The following is a 27,025-nucleotide window of genomic DNA, read 5'->3' on the forward strand; positions in this document are numbered from 1 at the left end:
CGTGGCGGCGCCCGGGCGAAACTACAGCTCCCAGCATGCACCGCTCCGCGCGGCGCACGGCCGCCGGGACAAGCGGGCGCCTTGCTGCACGCCGGGAGGTGTAGTCTCCCGGAGCCGCCCCCGCCGCGGAGCGCTCTCCCCGCCTCGGGCGGTTGCGGGGCGCCGTCCGGCAGCGGCGCGAAGTCTCTCTGCCGCTTCCTCAGGGTGCTGGAAGCTCCCCGCGCCCCGCTGCCTCCTCGTCCTGCCTCTTCCCTGCTTCCCGGAGCGTTAACGGCCGTTGCTGCTGCAGGACTTGCCTCCAGCGGGCCTGCTCGAGGGCCGCAAGCCACGGTGCTCGCCCTCAAGCCCTTCGAATCTAGGTCACGGCAGCAGTCCGGGAGTCCTGACCGAGGATGAGGGCGGGCGGTGACTAACCCAAACAGGTGGTTCAGGCTCGGGAGGAAGGCGGCCGGCATTACGTTAGCGTTTCCGCGTCACCCTCCCCAACTCCCCTGGCCGGCCGCAGCCAGCCGGCGAAGCCCGAGCGCGGATCTAAAGCACGAACGATGCTTCCAGAAGGGTCTGAGAGCAGGCTCGCTGAGGGCGGGAGCCGGACTTGAACCTCGGGCTTCCCGGGAGAGCCGTCGGAGCTGCCTCACGGCCACCCCACCGCAGCAGCGGGGCACGGCCCTCCGCACCCAACTCGCACCAGGTGAGCGAACGGGTCACTCCTGCGGCTGTGCCCTTCAGCACAGTCCACACCCCGTCCCCCCCGCCACAGCCTTTACGGGAGGCCGCGGCACGGGCCTCCTTTGCGGGGGGGGGGGGGACGAAATCCTGCCCGGCCCGGCCTCCGTGGGGCAGCGCGACTTCCCGCGCTCGGGGCCGGGCGCCTGAGGCGGAGGAAAGGGGCCGGGCTGAGCCTGGGGCGCGCGGCCGGGGAGGGGCGGGGCGATGGCGAGGGGGCGGGGCGCGGCCGCCTCACGCTCCTCGCTTTGGCGCCAACTGCTTCGGGCCGGGGGGCGGGTTTTGGTGACGTCGCGGCCGGGGACGCGCCGTGCGTCTGCGGCCGTTGGCTGCCGCGCCCGGGAGCCCCGCCTCCTCGGCGCCCGGCCTGCGGGGCAGTGGCGGCGGCGACGATCTGCGGGGTGTCGCGGGCCGGGGGCGGCGGACCGCGGCGCGGCGGCTGACCGGTGAGTGAGGGCCGGGGGCCGTGTCGGCCTGCCGAGCGGAGCCTTCCTCCTCCCTCCCCTTCCGTCCCTTCTCCTCCTCCTCCGCCGGCCCGGCGGGGGGCTCGGCGGCGCCTCGCCCCGCGCGGGTGCCGCGCCCCTCCCCCAGCAGCCCTGCGCGGATCCCGCCGCCCGGTTCGGCCCGGCTTGGCCCACCCCGGGTTCTCCCGCCGCCCTGCCGGCCCTTCCCCGCGGGCGCAGCCCTCCCGCCCCGGTCCGCCGGCGGCTGGGCGCGGGGTGCCAACCGGGCGGCGGCGGCTGGGGTGCCGCTCCCGGGCCGCGGTCGGCGGCTGTCCCGCCCTGACCCCCGGGAGGTCCCGGGCGCTTCCGCCGTGACAGGAATTGGGGTGGGCGGGAGCCCCTTCCCGCCCGTGCAGGGAGGGTGAGGCCTGGGGAGTGGGGTAGGGCCGCTGGCTCCGGACTGGCAGGCTCCTGCTCGGCACTAGTCAGTGCCGCCGCTTGACCCGGCAGCCGAGCTTTTTCTTTTTTTCCCCGAGCTCTTCTTTTCGACGCAGCGGGTGCCTCGGTGTTGCAGGCTGCTGCCCTCGCCTCGGAGGTGTTCGTGTCTCAGTGCCACAAGCGCGTGTGCTCGTAAAGTCGTTCTGCGATAGCTGTCGTGGCGGATACTGTGCGTCCTGTGGCCGAGCATCGTCCGAGCATCGCTTTGTGCCTTGGCAGGCAACCTGTTTCTTGGCTGCTGCCGCTCGTTATTGGTTTGGTTGGTGGTGTCAGACGGGGGAAACTTGCTCTTAAATGGTCAGCAGAGAAGAACTGAGAATTATCAAATCAGAGTATTTTAACTGCTTACGATATACATTCAGATAAGCTGTTCATAGAATGCAGTGCTTGTTTTCATACCGAAATTTCTTTTTAGGAACTTTATTCGATGCATACGAATAAAAGATACAGCTGAAGGTCTTCTTCAGAATGCTTATTTACAGGACAGATAATTTCTTACTTTTCTTGATAGAGCTCTACATTTGTTATCTTGATGTAAGAGTTTTCTCATTCTAGTGTTGGATTTTTGTTGAAGAGAAGGGGCCACAGGTAGCTCAGGTGTAATTGGCTTATTTCAAGATGCTTCTGTCTTATGATGTTGTTCTAAAATTTTCAATTAACCTGTTGTCTTTCCTCTGACATTTTACTCATAGATGGGGAAGCCATAGGGAGTTTGTATCATGGCAGCAGAGGAGGATGGACTGGGACTGTTTGATATCCGCTACGGTGGTAAGATGTGTTAGATTACTTTCTGTTTTGCAGGGAAATAACGTAGTCTTATCAAAATAAATAGGTCCAAAAATAACTTAGAAAACAAAATGGAAACAATTTAAGTTGGGACAAACACTGATGAGCTTCAGCTGTAATTAAATGGTCCTGGCACAGTATCATTGTAAGCCGTATCCTATTAGTAAGTTTGGATTTTAAACCATAACTGTGTACTTTGGATTTCTAGTGTGTTTTGAGGGAGAGACCAGTTCCAGGCATCCCCCTGTGTTTTACGGTGTATAATTTAACCTTCACTGTATCTTAATGAAGAGTGTATTTGGATGGTTAGGAGAATTGTTCCTTTGTTTGCTATTTGTAAGAGCAAATGCACTATCATCTGGTATAGTACCAGCAATCAAGGTACTCTAACATTATTTCCAGCTCCACAGTTGATTGATCTGATGCATATTTGTGAGATTCCCAGCCTCAGAAGGAGTGTGGATATTGATACTTTTCTTTATAGTAATAATATTTGTTGCCAGACTGGAGAGATTCACATAGAGGAGACAAGAGCAGTGAGGCATTGGAAAAAGACATGAAGAGAGACTGAGGAAATTTAGATTCAAATACTTTTACAGAACCAGTTAGTGTGTGAATGGATGGTAATACTAAAGCAAATTTTTTGAATTGTGATACAGACTGTTACAATACTTTCTGTTTAGTGAGAAATGTTTCTTTTAACAGTAGTGGCTTTATCATACTAATTCTTTTATTTTTGTTTCTGAGTTGTATAACTTTTGTATTCAGTGTATTCTAGAAAACAGTTTCAAATTCAGATCAAGTTGACTTAGTTTATAATTTTAAAATTTATTTGTACTTAAAGCCATATCATTTGCTTCATGCACAGTTGTTATAGTATTTGGGTATTGATCTTACAAGACTCTCTGCTTACTGGTGAAATAAAGATCTTTTCTCCACAGTAGCAGTAGCTGGCTGAGTAAAATTCTGTGCTACTACTTCTACTACTCTCCACTGGTCTAGGATCACAGCTACACTCACTTTATGGGAAAGTTATAGGTTGGAGCTTACTAAATGTTTACTTTGGCTCTTTTTTTTTTTTTTTTTTTCATTAGTTGAAGCTTCCCCTTTCAAGGAAGGTGATGAGAGCTCGGTGGATATTTACGATGGCTTGGACAATGGTTTGACAGTCCCTGGTAGGTTGATTGTATCTTGCTGCTTGGCATTATAGAGTCTCTGTGCTTCTTACGTTGGTTTCAAGTAAAACAACAGTTAGCTGTTAAGTTTACATGTAGCTGGTGAGCTGCTTGTTTAAATTCAAAACATATATGTTACACTGTATAAATACAGCAGAGAATTCTTAAATCCATTAGCTGAATGATTATAAGATAGTTTTCATGTGATACTGGCTATTTTAAGAGACTTTGTAATATAAAGGGGAGCAGAGAAACCTTAGCTATTCTATCTGTGCCTTGATACAGGACATTTTACCATGGAAGAAGCACCTTTATTTTGTGGTTTTTAAATAGCTTCAGGACCAGAACCAACAGTCACTGATGACTAAATCCCCAGTGAGAGCTCCAAAACATTCTTTCTGTCTGATACAGTACATTCGGTAGATCCTTTTAACCTTTTGTTACTTTCTCAATAATTTCACATGCTAATGTAAATTAATTTCCTCTTTTAACCTCTTTGAAGGTAAGAGAGAAATTGACTCAGCACACGTTCTTTTTTAGGAGTCTTAGTGTACTTTTTAATGAAATGCTGTTTCCAGTATTTAAACAAATGTTTCTCTACTGCCCTTACTACTGTAAGGCCATTGAATTTTTGTGGAAGTGCTATGCTATATCCTACAGACATAAAGCATCTATACATATTTTTCTCTCTTTTCACTTTGTATTTGTTACAGCATGTAAGAGTATTCTCTAAGTCTGTGTTTCACATACTGAGATGCATTGTTTAGTAAATGTAGAAGATGCAAGGATGAATAACAACACAATGCAAACATTTTATATAGTCTCGTTCAGAGGGATCCTTTTTTTTAAATTTGAGAAGAGGATTGGTGAGATTTTTGCTCTATACAGATGTTATTTGCATGTCATCTTGCATTGTGTTAATAATACTCTTTGCGTTATGGTATTGTCCAAAGGATTGCAGCGCAGCTTTGATAACTAACTTCATTTATTTGTCTGCAAATGAATCTATATTTCAGGGGTGCCATTAGTCAGGTCCTGTCAGTAATGTGTATTTGGTGAACATTTGGTGGATGTGTATTTGAGGAAAAAGGACCATTATCTAAATAATTGGGATGTTTGGGTGTTGGGTTGGTTTTTGTTTTGCTTTTGTTTTGTTTTGTTTTCTTTAATTTCTTTGGAACTAATGCTAGGGAGTTTACGTTTGTGAGGGAACATAAAGCAGCAAAGAACATTTATTCAACACAAGCAGCATGGTATTCAACCTCATACCAACTTAACAGTAATGCCATTTGATTCTGATCAGTTGATCTGTATTTGTGAATGTGTGGGTCATTGGCATCTGAGTAATCTTCTCAATAATATTTTTCAACTGCAAATGTTTCCAAGGTGAAGTCTGGCCAAAAGCTGAATGTATTGTAGGATGTACATATTTATTCTAGCTTTGTGCTATCCAGTGGCTCTGGAATTGTGGAACCTCAGATCGCTGCTAAGGTGTAGCCCTTCTTGCTTTGTGAATTAGGTAGATTTACTGTGAGTTAGTTTTCCTTTGACCTAAACCAACTTATTAGACAGTCATAAAATGCACCTATCTTTGTTGTTAGGTGTCCTGTATATCTTAATTTTTCTAACACAGTATTTTCAGTTGCACTTTAATTTTCATCATTACTTTTTATGTCTATATAAATTGGATCAAGTATTTCCAATAAAACTAACATAAATGTTGAAATTCAGCATAGGAATTTCTCCAGATAAGATCGTGTGGTTTTCTTTCTACAGACAATTCTGCTCCAAATTCTACACCAGCTGGAAACAGCTTAAATTTATTTGATGAGATATTAATTGAAGAAGGGACTGCAAAGGAAGCATCCTACAATGAGGTGTGTACTAATGTGACAAAAATAATTCTGGTATTTTGGAGGGTTTTTGTTCCAAATTTTCTTGTGTAAAGTGCAAAGAATGTTGTCAGTATGCTCACATTATTGGAAAAATAGGGAAACTGGTTTTAAGTAAGTAAAAAACAAGAGTGTGCTAATAAACTGTTATGCCAACACGTTTATCAGAATAAGTGAATCTCTCTGTGACATGCATGGTCTGTTCTCATTTAACATCCTTTGCATGCAGTTCATGTATCAGCTACATTATAGGAAAATGTACCGTAACTTCCTTCTAGTTAAATATCTGTTCAGACATCTGATACAAAGCTAGTCTTGACGTTTCTCCCAACAAATTTTACCAGACTAAAGCAGATAGGTCATGGATTAATCTTACATGTCATTAAATGTCCTTGAGACTGAAGATAACTATGCAGCAGATCACTGCTTCTAGCAAACCAGCAGAACACTTATGTAGCATCACCTATCCTGGTCCATAAGACACATCTTAACTAACTTGAGCTTTGGCATAAAAGGGACAGACATCCACAGATATAATGCACTATAGAAGAAGCAAGACCAAAACCTCCAGGAGTCTACTAAGTGATGAAAATGTCACTTTGAAAGTTTGAAAGTAGTTGACTGCTAAGTTTGACAATAGGGAAGTTGTCCATTCTTCTGTGAAAGTTTTGTCACCATCTACTTTTAAAGAAGGGCTCATGCCAAATGCATTTTATTTGATTTTGTGATCTCAACAGGAGTATGTCCTTTGCAGTCTTATTTTTGTAGTCCAGGCTTGTTTGTAGTAACTTTTTGTTGCGTTTTCCCTTATCTGTTTTGTATTATATAAAATCTGACAAGCAAGTCCGCATCTGTAGGGCTCTGAGAACTCCTGCTCCTTGATAATCATGTCTTTAATTTCACAATAATATGGCTTCCTGTTACTCTCTAGCCTATTACTGTTGGGCAAGCACACATAAATTTCCTCTTATCTGAGTGTTTGTGATGTTTTAGAGACTTGTATACCTGTTGGAGCATATTGAAACTTTTGGGTTTAATATGGCTTTAATATGTTACTTCTGGAAAAAAAATGCAGAGCTTTGTAATATACATTACTGTGTTAACTAACTATAAATCTTTGGAGTAACTTTTCTGTGTAATTAAGTCCACTTCTGTGCTGTGAATTCTTCTCTCTGACAGTTGCAGGCAGAATATGGAAAATGTCAGCAGCAAATCAAAGAGTTGATGAAGAAATTTAAGGAAATACAGGCACAGGTACTGTAGTTCAAAGGGCAACTTTGTCATGATTTATGTAAAGCAAACTGAATATTGCTTTGAGAGAGAGTTAATTTTATATGCTTTCCAGAACTGATCCATAATGTGGATGGTTAGTAAAACACCTCTGTAGGTGCTAGGAGCTTGTTCCACCTATGATAGTTGCTAGGATAGCCTACTGACAAAATCAGTAGGTAAATTCACTTGTTTCATGATGTTGCGTGCAGTAACACTTCAGTTGCTTAAAAGCTATCTTCTGTCTCCTTAATTAGAAAAAAAGCATGTCACATGAATAATTATCAGAAAGGTATCCAGTTCTCTTGCTTTTTAAAAAATAGGTCTTTAATGCACTAGGGAGAGGGTTGCAAAGGTACCTGAGCTGTCATTAGAACTAGAAGAGGATGTCTGCATTGCTTTGAGCATAGTGCCATTTTGATAAGGCTGAACTGCTCTTCAAATTGAGCTAGCATCTACATGCTGTGCCATTCTATATAGTCAGATTATCTTGGGCAATTCTGCAACATGCTCTATTGTGTATTACAGGTAAGTCCCAAAGGTTCTATGCTTTGCAATGGTAAGCAGCTTCTGCCCTGTGACACTTCTGTATTGTTTTCTGCAAAACTTGTCTGCCTTTCTGAGCAGGCTTTGCTGAGAACAATTATTAAGAGAAGGGGCTATCTCTAGGATTGACACATAGGGTTCTAGAATATCAGATCTGGAAATGTTAGAATGATAGAGCACCCAAAGTTGGTTTTGATACCTTGAAAGAAATAAAATTACCCTCTTTCTCTGAAAGTACTTAAAAGCTGCATCTCTCATTTGACACAGTGACCAGGAAAACAATAAATTGAGTGACAGAATGAAGTAAAGTGGTGGATTATAATTTTTTTAGCTCTATACTTACTTGGTTTATGGCATATTTCAGTTTTAATAAATTGTGTGCTTAAAACATCTTAAAAAATTACTAGGAACACAAAGAGGAGCCTAATTGTGAGTGATGTTTAAAAAAAGAAGGGAAAAAAAAAAAAAGAAGAGCTCCTTTGGATCTCAATAGTTCTGACTTAATTCTGACTTCTCCAGAACAGTTTCTGTATCTTTTACTGTCAGTTTGCATACAAAGGGACTTTTTCTAATGGTTGTCTTGCACTGTTTTTCATTACGTGTTTGGATACCCAAGCTAATTCTTGTTCTTTTTCTCTCTTCCCCTCTCTCTGTTGCTCTCTTTTTTTGATGTATATTGAAAATAGAATGTCATCCTACAGAATGAAAACCAAGCTCTCAAAAAGAACATTTCAGCACTTATCAAAACAGCAAGAGTGGAAATTAACCGTAAGGATGAAGAAATCAGTAATCTCCATCAAAGGTACAGTTCAGTTCAGTGGAACTGGAAACATGCTTTTTGTCTGATCATGTTTATAGACTTGTAAGAAACTTTCATGTGTATTTTAAGTAAAACTAATGAAGAAAATCATTACTTAGTAAAGAATTGTTTGTGTGGTTTAGTACTGGTACAGAGGAATTAGATAAGTATCTTCTTTGCTTGATGAGGTCTTTGGTTTCTAATTAAGAAAACAAGGAGGAATCCAGATGGTGACTATTTGCCTGAATTCTTTTTTCATTTGTTTTGTTTAATTGCCCATTCCTGGTGGGTTATCTAACCATCTTGCATGTTTCAAAGCAGATATTACTTTACACAGTTTAGCTTCAGAACTCGTGTTTTATGGTCTCAGACATGAATTCCATGGAACTTTTCACACAACAAATGAAAATAAATAAAGAGACTATATAGTCTTTTCATGGCAAGATATGAAAGCCCTGTGTCCAGTGGTGGGGGATAGCAGTTAGAGAATTCTTGGTAATTTCTGTGTACTACTAGTCTTACTGCAAGGAGTTGAAAATACTGAAGTATAGATGGGAAGGTATCTGAATGTAAGGTTTCTGAACCACTTGAAACCAGAGCAGGAGTCCCAAGATTCAGGACCCCTAGCTTATCACAAGGTCACCTGCTTGTCACTTGTGTGACATCAGCCACATCAATGGTTTGTTTGTGTTTCAGTTTGACCATTTGATATTTTCTTGCTCCAAAAGGTGTCATAAAGAAGTTCATTTGACATTATAGCCTCTAGCTAGCTATAGAGTATGCATTTTAACTAGGCAATTTTTATTTTTTTTTTTCATAAATACAAAAAATTATCAGATACGATCTGATGGAGATCAAGAGGTTTTAATATGTGTAATTCTTTCAGCTGATTGGCTTTAACACAATAGCTGTCATTTTCACATCTCTGAGTGTAGTATTCTGGGTTTCAAATTAAATTGTTTGAAAAATACTTTCTTGTTTTGCATACTCAACCTTGTTAAAGAGTTTACAAACTCCGTTGCAATACCTTCTGAAAGTGATGAAAATTTATGAACAAGGTATTTTTATCTAGGTATTTTGGAGGCATCCATCATGGGAAATTGTGGGGAAGGTGGCACTCTGAAGTCTTAGAAGCACACCTTGTCTGCTGCATGGTCTATAATAAATTAGTTCATCTTAAGCAATCTCCCTCTCTGTAAAGACTACTTCAGAGATAATATCTTTGAGGGGAATTGTTAGTGCTTATCTCAAAAAAACCAAAAATCAAAACAAACTTAAAAAAAAAACAGAAACCCCACTTGGATACAATTACATTCATCCAACATCTATGCAGATTTAATAGCCAGCCTAAAGCGTGGAAAAAACTTGTCAGTATAGTTCAAAATTCAACAGAAATATAGGAAAGGGGTTTGGATTGCAACAGCTGCAGCATTGTTTTAGTTCAACATTCAGCTTACATCACAATGTCAGATTTTTGGAGTAGAGCCAGTTGTATAAGCTGTTCATTACATATTTAAATTTACTGTATTGGCCCATAGGAAGTGTTCAATTTTATAAAGGAAAACTAACCCCATTTTGTATTGGAGATAAATATGGAATTATTATTTGCACTTGGAAGTGATTCCTTACAACTGGATGCTGAATCAGCGTAGAATTTCAGGCCAAACCCAAATGTCTTTGTGTAGCAGCCGCTTTATCCTTGACTCTCTAAAAAGGAGCCATACATTTGGTGTTTTGCTGCCATCATTTGGTGGTCTGACTTTTACTTATGTTTCCCTCTGTATGGATTAGACACAATCACTCTTTTTAGATAGCGGAGAGTATTTAAGAATGTTGCCATTGTCTTTAATCATGTCATTTTAACGAATTGTTGAATATGACAGAAAAGTGTCTGTTTCTTTTGGGTTTTTTTTTCTGGTGGTTGGGGTTTTTGGGGGAAGTTTCTTTGTTTGGGGGGGTTTTGTTTGGTTTTTTGTTTGGTTTTTGTTTGTTTGGGTTTTTTCTGATGAGGCAACTTTGACAAGTTCTGTCAGTAATGAGTAAGAGTTCAGGCCATCCAGGCTACATGTGCCCTTTTTAATTTAATTTTTTTCTTTTTATTATGATGACCTTGCAGTAGTAGCATGTGGCCTTGATGAGGCTTGATTATTGTAATTGACTACTTGTTTTCTGTAGCTTGCAGCATGTTCCAAATATGGTAACTTATTTGCTTACTGGGTAGAGTAAACAGTCATGTTATACCTATTCTTTTAGCTGCCAGTTTACCAAATAGTAAACTATTGAATTGCTCTTTTTCTAATTATTATTTTTATTAAATCACTAATGATGTAAAGAACAATTTTTTTCATAGGGAAAGGCTTTTTATTGCTGGACAATGAAATACTAATTTGAATTACTGAAATTGTTAATTAGACCCAATACAGTATTTTTCCACATATCTTGCTTTTTCTTTAGATGAATTTCATTTGGAAAATATGTATGTATACAAATTACATTCTTTTGCTATGTGCTAATGGAAACTATTAAACTTCTATTTTTATCCCACCTTTTTTTCAGCTTGAAGCTGAAAGAAAGCATGAAAATTTTTTAGAGATATATGAATTCATTGTAGTTCAGCTTTAGTTATGTTTAAATACATTTAAAAATAATATAACTTTTTTTTTCTTTTTATAAACAGGCTATCAGAATTTCCCAATCATCGAAGTAGTTTCACCAGAACATACCTTCCAGGATCAACTAATGGAAGGTGCTCTGAGATGTGTAAAACAAAAGATTCTAAATTCAGACCTTCTGAATTAGGTGACAATATAAAGATGGAGCATAGAATGAAAAATGACTGTTTAAAAGATACATACCACAGTTACTCATCTCATAATACAGACAATGGGAAGTCTAGCTCTGAAAAAAGAAACACTCCATATTTACTGAGATACCCTCCCGATGAGCTCTGCAACGATGGTACTCATACGTGTCTACCGAACTATGACCATAGTTCGAACAAGGATAACAGAAAGGAAAGAAAAGAAATTAGAAGTAATGAACAGTACAGTAGAGGAAATGTCAACAAATACAAAAGAGAAGTACATCAGAGCACCGGAAGCAATGGTGACAGTGAAGAGGGGAATTCAGATCCTCAGCAAAAGCTGAAAAGCCTTTCAGAGAAGGCCAGTAAAAATGAGTTGCAACAAAAAAGTCAGAATGTGAAACTCAAATGCAGTCCAAGTATAGAAAGAAGAGTAGAAAGGGGTGTTTCTTCCTGGGAGAAACAAACTACTGGTAAAGACAGATTTCAAACAAGAAGTGAATTGTATGCTGATGAGAGATCACAAAATGTATTAAAAAAAGACCTTAAAACACACGATAAAGATGAAAAAAATGCTGGCCTAAAAAAAACAAATGAAAAGCTACAAGAGCAGCCAAGGAGATCTGGTAGAGGGAGCAGTCCACACTCAAAGAATGAACATTCAAAGAGTCTTCATGAATCACGTAAATGTCGTGTGGAAGAGTCTAGAAAAGGAAAAGACATTGACTGTAAGAGAGACAGGGGAGCAAATGATCATACTGCTCGAGAAGGAAGGACTTCACCTAATTCCAACAGCAGAGAGCATAAATATGCACGCTTGAAGGAAAATAGTAGTAGGTATGAATGGGAAACAGCACATTCCAAATCAGAAAGACACAGAACTGAAGAAAAAAGGAAAAGAGAAAGAGAGAATCAGGATGAAAATAGACATTTTAGAAATGAAAGAAGAGTTGCAAAAGAGATATCCCACCAATCTGCAAAAGAATCCAAGAAAGGTACAGATGTTGCAAAAAGTGAGAGAAACAAGTCCTATAAGCTAGAAGAAGCATCCAGAGTAGCAGATAGCTTAAAAGACCATAAAGTTCCCAAAACTAAAGATGATCACACTGGGACAAAGAGCAAAGATTTAAAACTTAGCTTTATGGAAAAGCTAAATTTAACTCTTTCTCCTGCTAAGAAACAATGTCTCTCTCCAACGGATGGATTTAAACCGCCTTCCCAACAGGCCACTGCTGAGGGAAGTACAGAGCTCATGCTGCAGGCAGAACTGTTAGATTCTACCCACCCTATTAACTGTGGTCCCACAGAGCAAACTAATTCAACACTACAAGTTCTGGACAGCACAGCTCAAAGCAGTGTGGAACCAGCACTGCCTGTTTCTGTCAATTCTGAAAATAAAGCCTTGAAAGTAGCAGCAGCAGACCCAGCACAGTCTGAAGCATTGCCAGCAGTGGCAACTGATGAAATGAGCTCAGAAACCTTACCAGAAGCAGAAGTGGGTCAGGTACAGCCCCAAGCCTTGCCAGGAGCAGCAGAAGTACTGGTTCCTGTTGAGATGCAGGCTGAAACATTGTCAGAAGCAGCAGAGGCTTGTGATATGGTTGAATTGGAAGCCTCAGCAACAGCAGTGGCAGTGAAGGATCTGAATCGCCCTGAATCTTTGCCCCTGGAGGTGGCAGGGAGTTTGGCAGAGTGTAAAAACTTGCCTGTGACAGTGGGCGTCACAGAGGATGATAATGTGCCAGCAGCAGAAGTGGCACAGTCTGAACCTACCAGTGAAAGTATGGGAGCCCTTCCAGAGTCCACAACAGAGAAGAAAGAGGAAGATAAAACAAGGCTAGCTGCTGACATAGAGAGCTCAGCAGACCAACATGGCTCTCAAAACCTTGACTTGGAAGCTAAAAGTTCTGGTGTCCTGGAGTCCTGTGATGTGACAGATATTAGCGAAACAAAACCAGACTCTTTAATGGAAGTAGTGAAGGACAATGATCACTTGGCTGCAGATGTTGAGTGTCCCGTTGAGGAAAAGGGTATCTGTGAAATGAATATGAGTACATCTCGGTCACTTGACGGAACTACGTTAACCGATAAGGAGGAACCATTAGTTGACCAGAATGCTTGTGATCTGGAGCCAGACCTAACTGAAATCAGTACTGCAGCATCTTCTCTTAGTGGTGAGATGTATCCTAGAACTAAAGAGAGAGAGATTAACCCGGTTCCTGTTGATGATGACAGCTCAATACTGAGTATTGATCTCAATCACTTGAGGTATATTCCAAAGGCAATCAGCCCACTGAACAGTCCAATGCGACCCTTGGCTAAAGCACTTAAGATGGAAAGTCCCTGCAAAGGTCTTGTGAAGAGTTATAACAAAGGTATTTGTTTATGTATATTCTAATTTATTTTCTACATAAAGGCTAAGAAGATCCATTCATGGAAAGCAGAAATGACTTCTTTTAACTGCATTCTCAAAAGCATAGATTGTTTCTTCTTAAGCTGTATAAGCCTCAGTGGTCCTTTTTGTTTGTACTGGAACCATTTAACAGTGCAGCCAGGACTGTAGCCAATTGAACATTAGTGCTAGAAAAGTTGGAGTTTGTCACTACTGACAGATAAGTGGTTGAAATAAGAGTTACATACTAACTTTAAAAAAAACCCCAACATATAGATTTCTTAATTGCAGTTAGGTCTGAGTAGGTCTCATTAGGTTTTTCTCTGAAATTGTAGCAGCAAAGGTTACTTAGGGTCATATTCTTTCAAGTGTTTATTTGTGAGATAGCTGGAGAGTACCTGAGACTTAATTTCTAGGAAAGTCAGCTAAGAGAAGGCTGTGCTTTCCATTTGAATTAATTTCAGTGTGAATTTTTATATATATATTTTGTAACTGTGAGTCAGTTGGTGGGGAAAAGTAAAACAAATAGGACATTAGGATTTATCATTAATGAAGTAAGAGCTAACTCCTAACTAAGATGTCAGGGAGATAAAATGCAATGAGAGCACTCACAGGAAGAGAAGATAGGTGACCCAAAGTTTAAATCTTTTACTTCTGTGAATTTAGCTTCCTGTAATGTCCTGCTGCAACTACTAAAAAGTTTTCTTGCAAGGTTAGATTTCCTACTAGAAGCGGAATGGTAGAGTGGCATTTAAATCCTTTTTCTTATATTTCAGACCATAATCCTTATGTCTTTTTGGAAATCTTAGTGTGGTTTACTCTGGAATTTGTCTCTTGTGCTTGAGACAGCTACTCTCTTAAGTGTGAATTCCTTTAGCAGTTTATATTTCATTCCTGCAGTACTTTATGTTCTTTGAATTATCTGGGGGAACATGAGAGTTTGGGGATTAGAGTAGATGAACATCAAATAAAAGTATTTTTCTAATTTCATAGTGTTTCCCTGAGTTACTAATTAGACAAATCCATCCTGTCCAGAACTTGCTACTAAATTCCAAAGCAGTGATTTTCAGCTCTGAAGTTAGAAGCCTAGTTGTCTTTGTGATCTAATGAATGATAGGTGTCAAATGTTCTGCATCGGTTAAATTGACAGGAGGCTATAGTTTCTCTTGGCCTTGAAATTCAGTACTCACCTTTCTGCTGTTCTGCAGGACAAGGGTACATATATAAATATTACAGTTTGACCACTTTCATTTTATACTTTGGTTTGTCAAAATATTGAAGTGATTATTTTGAGAAGGTATTGATCCTTGCAGAACTGAAATGGAGGCAGTGATATAATATGTTTTTGCTCCTGTAGAATCTGTATAAAGTAAACATTTTCAAATGTTGCTTTGAAGTGTTAAACCACAAGTTCATTTTTTATGGAGATGAATTTATATATGATCTTTTATGAGATTAAATGTTTGTTAGAGGTCATTAAGCAGTCTAATCTATGTGCTATTGAACATGAGTGGTTTATTAACTAGAGTGCCCAGCAAGCCTAAAATTAACTGCAAATCTCATTAATCAATACATATGCACTTCAGTGGAATTTTTGTACAATGGAAATGAGCTTGTCTTTTCATCTTTTGTAACATGCTGCTTTGTAGGTAACTGTAATTGCTTTTTTTTTCTTAACAAAATAGCATGTTTTGAATTTTAAATAATGATTAAATACATATTTAATGATATCTCAAAAATATAAAACATTTAATAAACTTATTTGTGAGGCAGAGTAAGGCATACTACATTTGGCAGAACTTTAGCCTTTTCTCTCACATATGTCATTCCTCATTCCTGTCATTCAGGAGCCTGAACTGGAGGCTTTCTCCAAAATTTCTAAGAAAAAAAGCTTTTTGTGCTGTTCTTCTTAGTTACAGTGCTGGTAATCTAAATGCATCAAAAACTGAAATAGGGGTTTTATCATGTGTGCAGTGCCTAGTACTCTTTCTTGTTTAGTAGGTCAGTTTATTGAAAGACTCAACCTTTTTATCAGCCCTGGAAAAGATAGTTGAATGCAAACATTAGTAGGTCATTGTTCTTCTCATTTTGTTTTTGTTGTGAAACTATTAAAAGAAAAAGCCACCTATTGTATGTAAATGTTAGTCCATAATGATGTTAAAGTTAACATTCAGCTTGTGCAGTGTTCAGAAAACTTGTCAAAGTAAATGGAAAGAAGTTCAAAAGTGGTGGAAACTGCTAGATTTTTCTGTTTTCAATGAACATATTTGTGAGAGAGATCACATGTTTCTGGTGAAATGTTGAGGTCTTATTGGCCCTTTGAAGCTCAGAAAAATCCCTTAAACTAGCAGCTACTGAAGCAAATGACCCAATCTTGTTATAGCTCAAACTTCTTCAGTTGTTGTTGGCAGTTGCAGACAAACAGTTCTGAACAGTCACTTTACAGAAGAGAATCTTCCAGGTTTTTCTGAAAATGTCTGTTTATAATTGCATTCTTTATGGTGATTAGCAAACTTTTCTTTTATAGATTTAATTCCTGAAAGTACGGTTGTCGTCTGTCCCTCGAAGAATTTGTCAAAGGAGGTAAACAAAGAAAATCAAAAGCCAGTTAGCATGTCTGATGAACACTTAGAGATGGAGTCCCAGCTGAGTATCTCTTCAGATGAAATAGAAGAAGGAGAAATCATAAGTAGTGATGAAGATGAAGAAAAATCTAAGCCAGAAAGAGGCTCTGAAAAGACAAAAAAGTCAAGACCAAAAGCTTCTCCTGAGACACGAAATTTGACCAGCAGTCCGCAGAATCAAAAGAATAAACCTGTGCATTGCAATGAAGATAATAGAAAATTTGTTTCTGTGAAAGTAAGTACAAAGAAGAACAGAGAGAGGCATAAAAATCAGACTTTCAGATCTTCGAAAGATATGAAGAAAAATAAAACTGTAAGCATTGCTTGTCTTGAAAAAATAGTTCATGTTATTGTTGAGCCTTCAAATGTACAAGAAATCATGCAGATGCTAAGAGCTATACGAAAACAGATGAGGAAAAATTATATGAAGTTTAAGGTACACTTCCCAGTTCAGCATTTTCACAGAATTATAGAATCTGGTATCATAAATTTTACATCATTAATAAAATACTTGAACTTTTCCAAGATGTGTACACTAGGTGAGACATTAAAATTGAATGTCTGTGATATTATAGAATCCAAACTTAAGCAAGTTAAGAAGAATGCAATAGTGGACCGTCTTTTTGAACAACAAGTATCAGATATGAAAAAACAGTTATGGAAATTTGTAGATGAGCAACTTGATTACTTATTTGAAAAGATAAGGAGAATTATAATAAAACTATGTGATGTGGGAAATGTGGGAAACGAGAGTGAGGAAGGGAAGTTTGAAAGAGCAGGAAAGCAAAAACACAAGATCAGTCATAAAAATTATGTGCAAAGATCTAGAAAAAAGTCCCTGAAACCCAGATCTCAAAAGCCTGAAGAATATATCCTTTCGAAGCAAATTGTGGATTATCAACGACGTAAGTGTCACCATGAGAAAAATAGAACAGACGCACCAAAAACTGCCTTTACAAAATGTCTTAACTCCATTGACAACACGAGGAATTCCCAAACCAAAGTGCACCTCTCTAAAGAGAATAATTTGCAAAGCACTCTCACTCCACTGAAGGGTGTAAAATATGAAAAGGAAGGATTCCAGCTATCCAGAGATGCTAACAAGTCTGATCTTGGTTATGAGCTTCTCACAGAACAACAAGCGTCCAGTCTTACGTTTAATCTTGTAAGTGATGCTCAAATGGGTGAAATTTTCAAAAGCTTATTGCAGGGTTCTGATCTCTTGGAAAAAAATGGTGGCAATATTGACAGAAATGAGTGGGAATTCAGAACTCCAGAAAAACAATTTTTAGACAGTCATAAATGCAGAAGTAATGCTGCTGGACTGGTGCAAGAGATTGCTCCAAAGGAGGCTTGTGTGGAATCTCGACCAGTAGAGGATATTACCTCACCTACTGTTTCACCTGTAAGAGCTCCCTCTTTAGCATCTAGGCTTCAGATGTCTGTTGATCCAGATGTATTAGATGAAAGCTGTATGTTTGAGGTTCCTACAAATGCAGCTGCATGCAAAGAAGATGAATGCAATTTACAAAAGAATAAATCAATTGTTTCTTCTGTCCTCCTTGAAGATTTGGCTGTTTCCTTAACTATTCCATCACCTTTGAAATCAGATGCTCACCTCAGCTTCCTAAAACCTGAGAATAATTCTAGCTCAACTCCCGAGGGTGTTCTCAGCGCACATTACAGTGAAGATGCCCTTCTTGAAGAGGAGGATGCCACTGAACAAGACATTCATTTGGCTTTAGAATCTGATAACTCAAGCAGTAAATCAAGTTGTTCTTCATCGTGGACAAGTCGGCCTGTTGCTCCTGGTTTTCAGTGTCGCCCCAGCCTACCAATGCAAGCAGTGATCATGGAGAAATCCAATGATCATTTTATTGTAAAGATTAGGCGTGCAGTGCCATCTACCTCACCAGCATCTGATCAGGTGGCTTCAGTGAAGGAGGCACGGGCATCCTCAACCAAGATTGAAAAAGAAGAAATGAGAAGTGGGGAAAAAGAAAGGGACAGTCAGAGTGCCACAGCAGCTACTGTGCAAGAAACTCTCAAACCAGATCTGGTTAAGACAAATCAGTTGCCTCATGTCAGCACTGGACAAGAACAAAATCCTACCTTACCTCAGCCTCTAAGAGAGTCACATAATAGTATTGGAAAGGAAGAAACTGCTGGGTTGCTTGCACCATGTAGAAAATCTTCAAACACAGAGAGCCATGAAACTGAAAGCCCGGATAAAGGCTCTGAGCAACCTCAGGCACACAAATTGAAAGTATCTGAAAACATAAACGAAATGCGTGTTAGATCTCAAGCTTCTTTTCCTGCTGGATGCGGTATAGAGTCATACATAGACTTAACAGATGATATTGTTAGTGAAACTTCATGTCATGCGGTGGAATTCACTGCAGATAACAGGACTCAGGAAAATTCTACAGGAAACTCAGAAATCGGTGATAAAAAGGAAGAACTGGAAGAGTGCTCTGATGCATTTATAGACTTAACGGAAGAGCTTTCCAATGAGACTGTGGCAGGTGAAGGTAATCTTGAAACAAAATCCACTTCAAATACTGATGTAGGATGCCAGATAAGTATAGATGATAAAGCTAGTAAAAAAAGGAAAAAGGAGGCTGTCAGAGAGAATTCCAACTCAAAAAGGCAACGGAAAGAAACTGAATCAGCAGGTGAAGGGAGTGATGCAAGCGATGTGAAGTCCGAAGAGGTAGACTCAGCTCCCAAACAATGTTCCAGTAAGAAGAATGAGTTGCAGCAGAACAAAGACTCTTCTCCTTTGGCTTCATCTGCATCATCACCTAGTCTGTATGCCAAAAACATCATTAAAAAGAAGGGAGAAGTAGTAGTTTCCTGGACGAGGTAATTTCTGATTTGATCTGTTTGATTGTTCTAGGTTTATTTTAAACTACATGATATACTGAAAAGTGGGAAGAAAAGGATATTTAGCTGATGGCTGAAGTTATTCGGTAGCTCTACATCCTGTAAATAGTGGAGTGGGAGCCTCCTTTATCTGTGGAGGATGGCATTATGAGGTTGATGTCTTCTCTTAGAGTACCACTGAAAGGTGCCAAAGTCTATTTTATCCTTTTTCTGTAACAGTTGTCCAGGGGAAAACAAATTTAAGAGATGAACTGATTCATGTAATCCTGTTAGCAGCCTTTGGAAGAGAACAACTTTTAGTCATTTCTTAGGTAGGTTAAATCAGATTTGCCTTAAAGAAGGTGACTTCCGTACATCATAACTAATTCCATTGCTTACCCAGGTCTCCCAAAACAAGAGTACTTTTTGCTTTTGTTTTTAAAGCTTATATGCTAAGGTAACAAGACTATTATATTGCACTATCTGTAATTTTTGTTTCCCCTGCCCATTTCCTTTCCTGTCCAAAAATTCCAGCCAGGCTTGGTAGGGGATGCAGGTCTTTGATGTTCCTGCAAGGCTCGGAAGCATTGGTGACTGGGTAAAGGAGAGCAGCTAAAGATTTCCCCCACTGAGAGAAGGCATGAGAGCAAACATGTTTTCTGTTTTGGGGTCTACACTGCTCAATCTGCAGAAATGTACTAGTCAACCATTCAGCCCATATATTCCAGTTAGTAGGATGTGGGTGACAAATGAGGGGATGGTATGTGTCAAAGATACAAGTTATTGTGTATTGTTATCCTTAAGAAACTGTAGTTAGCAGGTTCTGCTGTTCTTGCTACAACTTGATATAATCAACACTTCATAAAGGGACTCCTAAAATTTTCAGGATAGACTTTTCTGAACAATAGTTCAGATATAAAGTAAGTTTCTAGGTAGCATTTTCAAAGAAAATCAACTACTTCACAGAAAAAAGACTTTGAAAGCTAATACAATTTTTAACATGCAATCCAATGAGATTGGAAGAGATTATTACAGTTTTCCGTATGAATATGACTAGGTTTTCTGTGTCACAGTCTTCATCCATCTTTGAACTATGCAAAAAAAGTTTATTTAAATAACTAGTCATTATATTTGTCTTTGAAATAGAGGAAATTAAATATAACTTATTGGAATATGGCAGGTTTCAACCAAAGATACATAGTAGCTGCTGTATAATGACTGTGTCTTTATACATTTTACATATACCTAAATTCATTAATGAGACAAACTGCAAATTGGTGACACGCTTTATACATTTTACATATACCTAAATTCATTAATGAGACAAACTGCAAATTGGTGACACGCTTAAGAACAGACTCTGGTCCTTTATTCTCATGTGAACAGTAGATGTGCTCTGAGCGTGTTTGTTACATTAAGCCACTTACAGAAATCAAACACGTCTCTGTTTCATCTTTGAATGTCAGTGGGCCTTAGGTGACAGCTGCTACCTAGCCATGCAAAGTGAGGCAGGTCTGCCTAGAACTACTGTTGAATTTATGAGTTCTTTTCAATTCAAGTTTAAATGTCTGCTTCAGAAGCTTAAAACTCTTTTGATGACTTTGGTTTTGGGCTAACTGTGTTGTAATAATCCTGCCCTTCCTAATAGGGTAGCATAATCTCCACTACCACTTGTTTATAATGACTCTGTTATTCTGTGCTGGTAGAGGGGAGGATCATCCATAAATTCATTGCTGCTGTTCGAACTCATGTTCCGTAGTTTGGAAATACTCAGAATTTTATATATGCCCATATGTTTGGGGGGTTTTTTTGTTCGTGTGCATGTACACATATATATGTATTAATACTTTTAAAACTCATTTTTGCTATAGAAATGATGACCGAGAAATTTTACTGGAATGTCAGAGAAAAGGACCGTCGAGCAGAACCTTTGTTTCCTTAGCCACTAGGCTGAACAAAAGCCCAAATCAGGTAGGTGCTATCATTCTTATATTTGATAACAACTATGTTGCTACATTTATGATTGCAGTTGAATAAAAAACTTCGGAGATCTTCTGCTAATTTGGAGTTGTTTTTCCCTCATGTCTTTTGTTGGGGGGTTATTGAAAAAAAGTCTTAGATTCTCCCAGTTGTTACTTTTTAAAAATAGACATTATAGGGATATTATGGTCCAGGGATTCTTCAGTAACCTGTTTAACTGGTACCTTGAAACTGCTGTGTCCAATCATAAACCAGGAACAACAGGATTGTTTCTACTGTTGAATCAGCACTTAGATAAAGAAAGGCAATTTGGAGAGGCCCAAAGCCTTTGCACACATTTAATAAATTAGGAAAGGATTAAAATTAGAGCTGGAAAAAAAAATACCAAGATTTTGCAGAAGAGACGTTTTTCATGAAAATGTTTCATTTTTTCTTTCACTTTTTAATTGAGAAATGTCAAAAGACACAAACTTCAAATTGATGTAGGATATTTCCAGAGGTTTGCATATAACTTTGTACTCGTCTTGAATTGCTATCTTAGTCTCTATCCTGCAAATCTAAAAAGAGAAGCACCCATTTGACTAAGTTAGGAAATCCTGCGTGCTCGGAATTTGGCTTTTAGGATGTTGTGTTGTATCGTTACAGAGTCTTTGCGGGTTTTAGAAGCTGTTGGGGTGGATGATTGGATAAAACAGTGTTATCTGTGCATTTATGCCACTTTTCCTGGTTAGGTATTTGGTGGATGATAGATACACTATAGTAATATGCATATAGCGATAAGAAATACTAACTTGCAATTGAATGAGGTTACTATGTAAGCTGTAGCTATGCTCATGTTGTGGTTTAACCCTAGCCAGCCACTAAGCACCACGCAGCCACTCACTCACTTCCCCCCCCACACACACACACAGAGTGAGATGGGGGAGAGAATCGGGAAGAAAAAAGTGAAATTCGTGGATTGAGATAAGAACACTTTAATAGAACAGAAAAGAAGAAACTAACAATTATAATGATAACACTAATAAAATGACAGTAATAATAATAAAAGGATTGAAGTATACAAGTGATGCACAATGCAATTGCTCACCACCTGCCGACCGACGTCCAGTTAGTCCCTGACTGGCGATCCCCCCACCCCCACTCCCCCCAGTTTATATACTGGATGTGACATTGCATGGTATGGAATACCCCTTTGGCCACTTTAGGTCAGCTGCCCTGGCTGTGTCTCCTCCCAGCTTCTTATGCCCTCCAGCCTTCTTGCTGGCTGGGTGTGAGAAGCTGAAAAATCCTTGACTTAGTCTAAACACTACTTAGCAACAACTGAAAACATCAGTGTGTTATCAACATTCTTCTCATACCAAACTCAAAAACATAGCACTGTACCAGCTACTGGGAAGACAATTAATTCGGTTCCCAGCTGAAACCAGGACAGCTCAGCAAAAAGATGTTTGACTCTTATCTACAGACCAGTTTTGTAAAATCCTTAGTAGGCAAATTACTCCATGACGACCCATAAATACCTGAAGCAGCAGTTGTACAAGAGGGTAGAACATAACCAATAAACTGTGCTTTTTGTGGAGTACAGAATAAGCTCTTGTCCTCACATTTGAATGTTACTCACAATTACACCTGGCAAAATTCAAGTCTAATTGACTTTGAAGCCTTCATTTTTTTTCCTCCTTGTTGTAAGGGAACCTGTGTTAAACCAGTAGTTGGCTCTAGGTCTCTGGTTAACCTGGAGGCTGTTCCGGATGTCAGATGTATAGGAAGACTTCCTACATCCAAGTAACTTGTTAATGGTGCTCCTAAAATTCTCCCACTAAAATTTATTGGAAGCAAATAAAAAACAAAATAGTGGTCTCTTTAAAAAACTTTATGCTATCAGATCAGTCTTTCTTGGTAGGTATGGAAGTGTGGGGTCTTAATGTTATGTCTTTTTTTGTCCTCCATTAGGTTTCAGAAAGATTCAAGCAGTTAATGAAGCTGTTCAAGAAATCCAAGTGCAAGTAAACTTACCACCAAGTTGCTTCATGGTTACAGGGTTTTAGCTGTTACCAGCAGCGATGGACTACAACCACTGCATTCAAATGGTGGGATTAGTGGGACGTACCCAAGTCAGAATACTAAGTTTGGTAAATCTGATGCACTGTTAATTATTTACTTCCCTGTCCGTGTTTCCTCTGAAGTGCTTTGTCATAATAACACAGAGGGAACTTTACAAACAAACTGGCTAGGAAAGAATGGGCATGTACAAATGGAGCAGTATCACTTCAAGGGGGTGACATCCCCTGTTGGTTAAATATGTTCTATAAGCAAAAAAAAGGACATGCAGTCAAGTGAAAATGGTGGCCCTTGCTTAACTTGTCGGAAGTACTGCGTATGGCGATGTCAAACTATGATTCTAAAAAATAAGAGTGCTTTGGAATCCAGTTGGTGGATAATCCTGGAAAATGACAGGTATGTCATCTTGGTTACCTTGAAACATATTTTAAGAAGTTAGGCCTTTCTCTTTTAAAATAAGGCAGGGCAATGATAGCAATGATTCCAAAAGCTGCTTATCTAGTAATTGGATTCTGATGGTAAGCAATAGGTGGTTCTTGCTGCTTTTTCAATTGCTTATAGTAGGTTTCAAGGAGAGAATCTGGCACGGAGTGTAGGGTTTGTCTTCAACTTTAAGCACATTATCTAAGCCATTTCTAATGACTCCAGTGTTCAACAGAGACGAATGAGTTTCTCTTTGAGGGTACCCATCTGTCGTCCTTGACAATGGAGAAAACCTAAGCCAGTTGCCTAGTCTAGACCCCTAACTTTCTGATTTCTGAAGTCAAATTAAATGAGTCCCAACCTCTGTGAGAGAGTGAAGCCAGTCATTAATACAGTGACCAGTTTTTCAGTTTCTTTTAAATCATGAAATGCCATAATGAGTACTAATTTACAAAGAACTGTCTTGTAGTTAAAAACATTTTGCAGTTCTGATGATATTTAAAAAGACTTAGTATTGAGTTTTGAATAGTTGGGACTTTTTTTCTGTGAAAAATGTATTGGAATTTTTTAAAATTTTTTTTTTTTTTTGCGTCGGAAAAGGCTAATGTGTTTTTCTTCTCCAGATTACATCTGGGAAAGGTACTTAATTTAGGTCTTCAACATAATGAACATTATGTTTTGCTTAAAAAAAAAATATAAAAATTGACAAGTGATTGTCTTTTTAAAATTAATTTAGAAACAGACCTTTACAGTTTTATAAAATGTGACTTTATACTTACTAACCAGGAGAAAAACTTTTCTGTAAAAACAAGCAGTTTCAAAAGCTTGTCAACTTGGCATGTTTTGACAGCAATTGTATCTATCTTTACAAATTGTTTAGTATATTAGAAATTCATTATGTTCTATTTTAAAGAACTCTTATAACTGCTTCCAGTTTTACCAGTACATACTAAAAGTGTGTATGTATATATATGTATAGACACACATATCTCATATATTGCTGCTTTATCCCAAATTTCTAAAAAGCGTTTGGTTTTTGTTTTTTTTTTTTTTAATTTCCCCTAGGAAACATTCCTGGAAGTTGCACAGGTTTTTGTATCGTGAATTCATTGATGTTTTTCTTCTTTATTGAGGATCGGAATTGCTGTATTTAGTCAGAATACCTGCTACGTTTAGTTAGACTTCATTTAAGAGCCCCACTTTAGTGCATTGCCTTTCAACTTGGATTAAATTGGCTTTTTTTCAGAATCCAATGACCACTTCTTCAGTTTCAGCATAATGGTTTTTTGCTCCATCTCCAACAAATGAGACAGACTTCTCATTCTAATAAACCATCAGGTAATTTGTCAGTGATGTTGCCACCAACACCTTTGGAGTATTGTAAACGTGACCTATGGAATGGATTGTCATGCTGCCAAACAGTGCGTCGTCCTTGTTTTAGGCAGTGCTCTGGAAACTGTTACAAGGAATGACTTGAGTAGGTGATGATGTCAGTTCTGGCAGTCTTCCATCTTATGTGCTTGCTTCTAAAATGTTTGCTTTTGATGATCAAGTGTCATCTTCCATGCTACGCCAGCAGCACCTAGTGATTTCGGGGGGGATTTGTATACCTACCCATGCTTGTTCTTAATGAACATTTGTGGCAATTGTGTACTTTTTGGAGATTTAAATCTAACTGAATCTGTTCTCGGAATAGTCAGTTAGCAGAGTAGCATTCATGTTTGTGGAAAAATCAGGCTCTACTAACAGTATTCTTTTAACCATATCGTTAGAGATCAGAATGTGCACAGTACTGAAGGCACTGAGGGAAGTAGTTTCTCTGCACTTAAGTGCTTCCTCTCTGTCTCAAAGAAGCAGGCAGTATTTTATTACAAAGTTGTTTATTCCTTGTCTGTGTTTATTTACTTTCTTATCTGTACAGGTGATGAGGGTGGCGGGGTTTGACTGGTTTGGTTCTGACTTGGATTCCTTTTTTGTAAATTATGAAACTTTTTTTAATGTTCTGTCTATTGTAAGTATGTGTACAGGTTCCTACGTGGTCATGTAAAATATCTGATGTGTGTATATATATAAATATATATATAAAAATAGAGAGAGCTTTGTTTAGCCAAAGATGATTTTTTTAACTATATAAAACTCTGGGTTTATTTTGTATAAACTACATAGTTTGCTTACTGTAAGAGTAATGCAAAAAATAAAACTGTAAAATTCACACACATATGTTCTTGTTGAACAAAGGTTGGCTTGGCGTGGTTTTGTACCATTGTTTGTAATTTATGTCTCCAACGAGAATTTTGATACATATATGCAAAATGTACTGTATGTAAATCTACAGTCTTATTTGTGAAACCTCAGGTAAATGAAAACATTTTCTAGAACTGTTGGCTAATGGCTTGACAACTACAAATGCTGTGAAGCAGCATTAAAATTGACTTCCGTTAGTTTGTATAAATGAGTAGCTATGTTGATGTTTTGGCCAATAAACATGGAAGCAATCAGCTGCTGCTCTGATGCAATTACTGCTCCAAATACATACAGCTTATTTCTTAGTGGACATGACTGGATCAGAAAATGGACAATTTCACAAACTACATAAAACCTTTAAACCACTTATGAATTAGTTCATTCAACTTTCCTTTTCTTTTCTAGAAACATTGGGTTAGCGTTGAGTGGAATATTACAAAGGAGAAAGACCTTTTTGTATCCAAGCCTTTCCAGTGAGAGAGTGTACCTGGCAGCCCTTTGAGAGTCTTACTCCAATTTGCTCTTACAAATAGGTCTGCTTCTATCCAACAAACATATTTTTTACAGGATTCAGTTTTAAAACTCTTAATGGACATGAATATTGGAAAATTTTCCAAAGTGGAAATTCAGAGAGCAAGGTTTATGGAGATGCACATAATGAAATCATAGAGCATCAGGTATAGAATTTTGAGGGATTCTCTAAGGCATAGTCTGTTGCCAGCTAACTGTCTACATACAGTAGTTGACTGTACTAAAGGCATTTCTCGTAGCAAATAACTGTTTCCATTAAGTCTTTCCTTTAATTGTCCTCACTCTGAAACCAGCTGCAGAATAATCTTTAGCAATTTGTCTTCATGAAGGGAGGCAGCAGCAAAAAAGCATGCCAAGTAACAGGTTTAAGGATTTCTTAGGAGAATCTATGAAATCAATCAAGAGATGTATCAGGAGCAAAATTGGCTTTGATTGGTAGGAAAGATGGATAAAGTTTAAGCGGTGGCTGGCACATCCTCTCCCATCAGATTTTGAAAGTACTATGCTATGCCACCAGAAGCAAACCCATCTGAGTCACAAGAGATAACATGAGGAATAAAATAAATAGAGAAATACTTTAACAGGAAGGAAGTTGCACAGCTCTTGTTAAACTGAAGAGGCCCATGGTTTGAACTGGCAAACTGGAACATAGTTGTCCATATTATTAAATTAATTAGTGTGGTCTTTGATAATTACTCCGGTCCAAAACTGTGCAGCTATCCTTGACACGGTTTAGACAGCAGCATGGCGCCTTGCAGGTCTCAGTAGGCAGCGGGGATGTGGGCATCCAAGCGTATAGCTGTACCAGTGCTGAGGGCTGCAAACATGTCCCTGGCCTGTTTTATTTCATATTGTAAAGGTAAGGTAGCCTTCATCTTCCTGTGAAAGGTAACTTGCCCCAGAAGGAGCAAGTCTAGTACTGGTAATGTTTGTCTGTAGTAAAATGGAAAAATCTGCAAGTTCAAGTG

The 27,025-nt window shown here is 39.3% G+C and overlaps 1 protein-coding gene across 4 annotated transcripts; it reads left to right on the forward strand.

The window, feature by feature from the left end:
• Nucleotides 1-190: 190 nt before the first annotated feature.
• Nucleotides 191-25,773, forward strand: CASP8AP2 (caspase 8 associated protein 2). 4 transcript variants are annotated; one of them, XR_012653049.1, is made up of 11 exons: nucleotides 1,074-1,172; nucleotides 2,360-2,435; nucleotides 3,548-3,628; nucleotides 5,405-5,505; nucleotides 6,700-6,774; nucleotides 8,022-8,137; nucleotides 10,812-13,312; nucleotides 15,857-18,818; nucleotides 20,690-20,789; nucleotides 22,752-23,255; nucleotides 24,348-25,773. XR_012653049.1 is itself a non-coding variant. In XM_075046614.1 (10 exons), the coding sequence occupies exons 2-10, from the start codon at nucleotides 2,387-2,389 to the stop codon at nucleotides 22,806-22,808; spliced, it is 6,042 nt and encodes a 2,013-aa protein (XP_074902715.1). In that variant the 5' UTR covers nucleotides 191-691; nucleotides 2,360-2,386; the 3' UTR covers nucleotides 22,809-25,773. The 4 variants fall into 4 exon arrangements, 2 of the variants coding, with proteins under 2 accessions (XP_074902715.1, XP_074902714.1); XR_012653050.1 differs by having other exon boundaries at nucleotides 24,529-25,773; XM_075046614.1 differs by lacking the exon at nucleotides 1,074-1,172 and adding an exon at nucleotides 191-691 and having other exon boundaries at nucleotides 22,752-25,773.
• The last annotated feature ends 1,252 nt before the right edge of the window (nucleotides 25,774-27,025 follow it).

Source organism: Buteo buteo, chromosome 15 (genome assembly GCF_964188355.1).
Source record: "Buteo buteo chromosome 15, bButBut1.hap1.1, whole genome shotgun sequence".
NCBI classification, from domain to species: domain Eukaryota; kingdom Metazoa; phylum Chordata; class Aves; order Accipitriformes; family Accipitridae; genus Buteo; species Buteo buteo.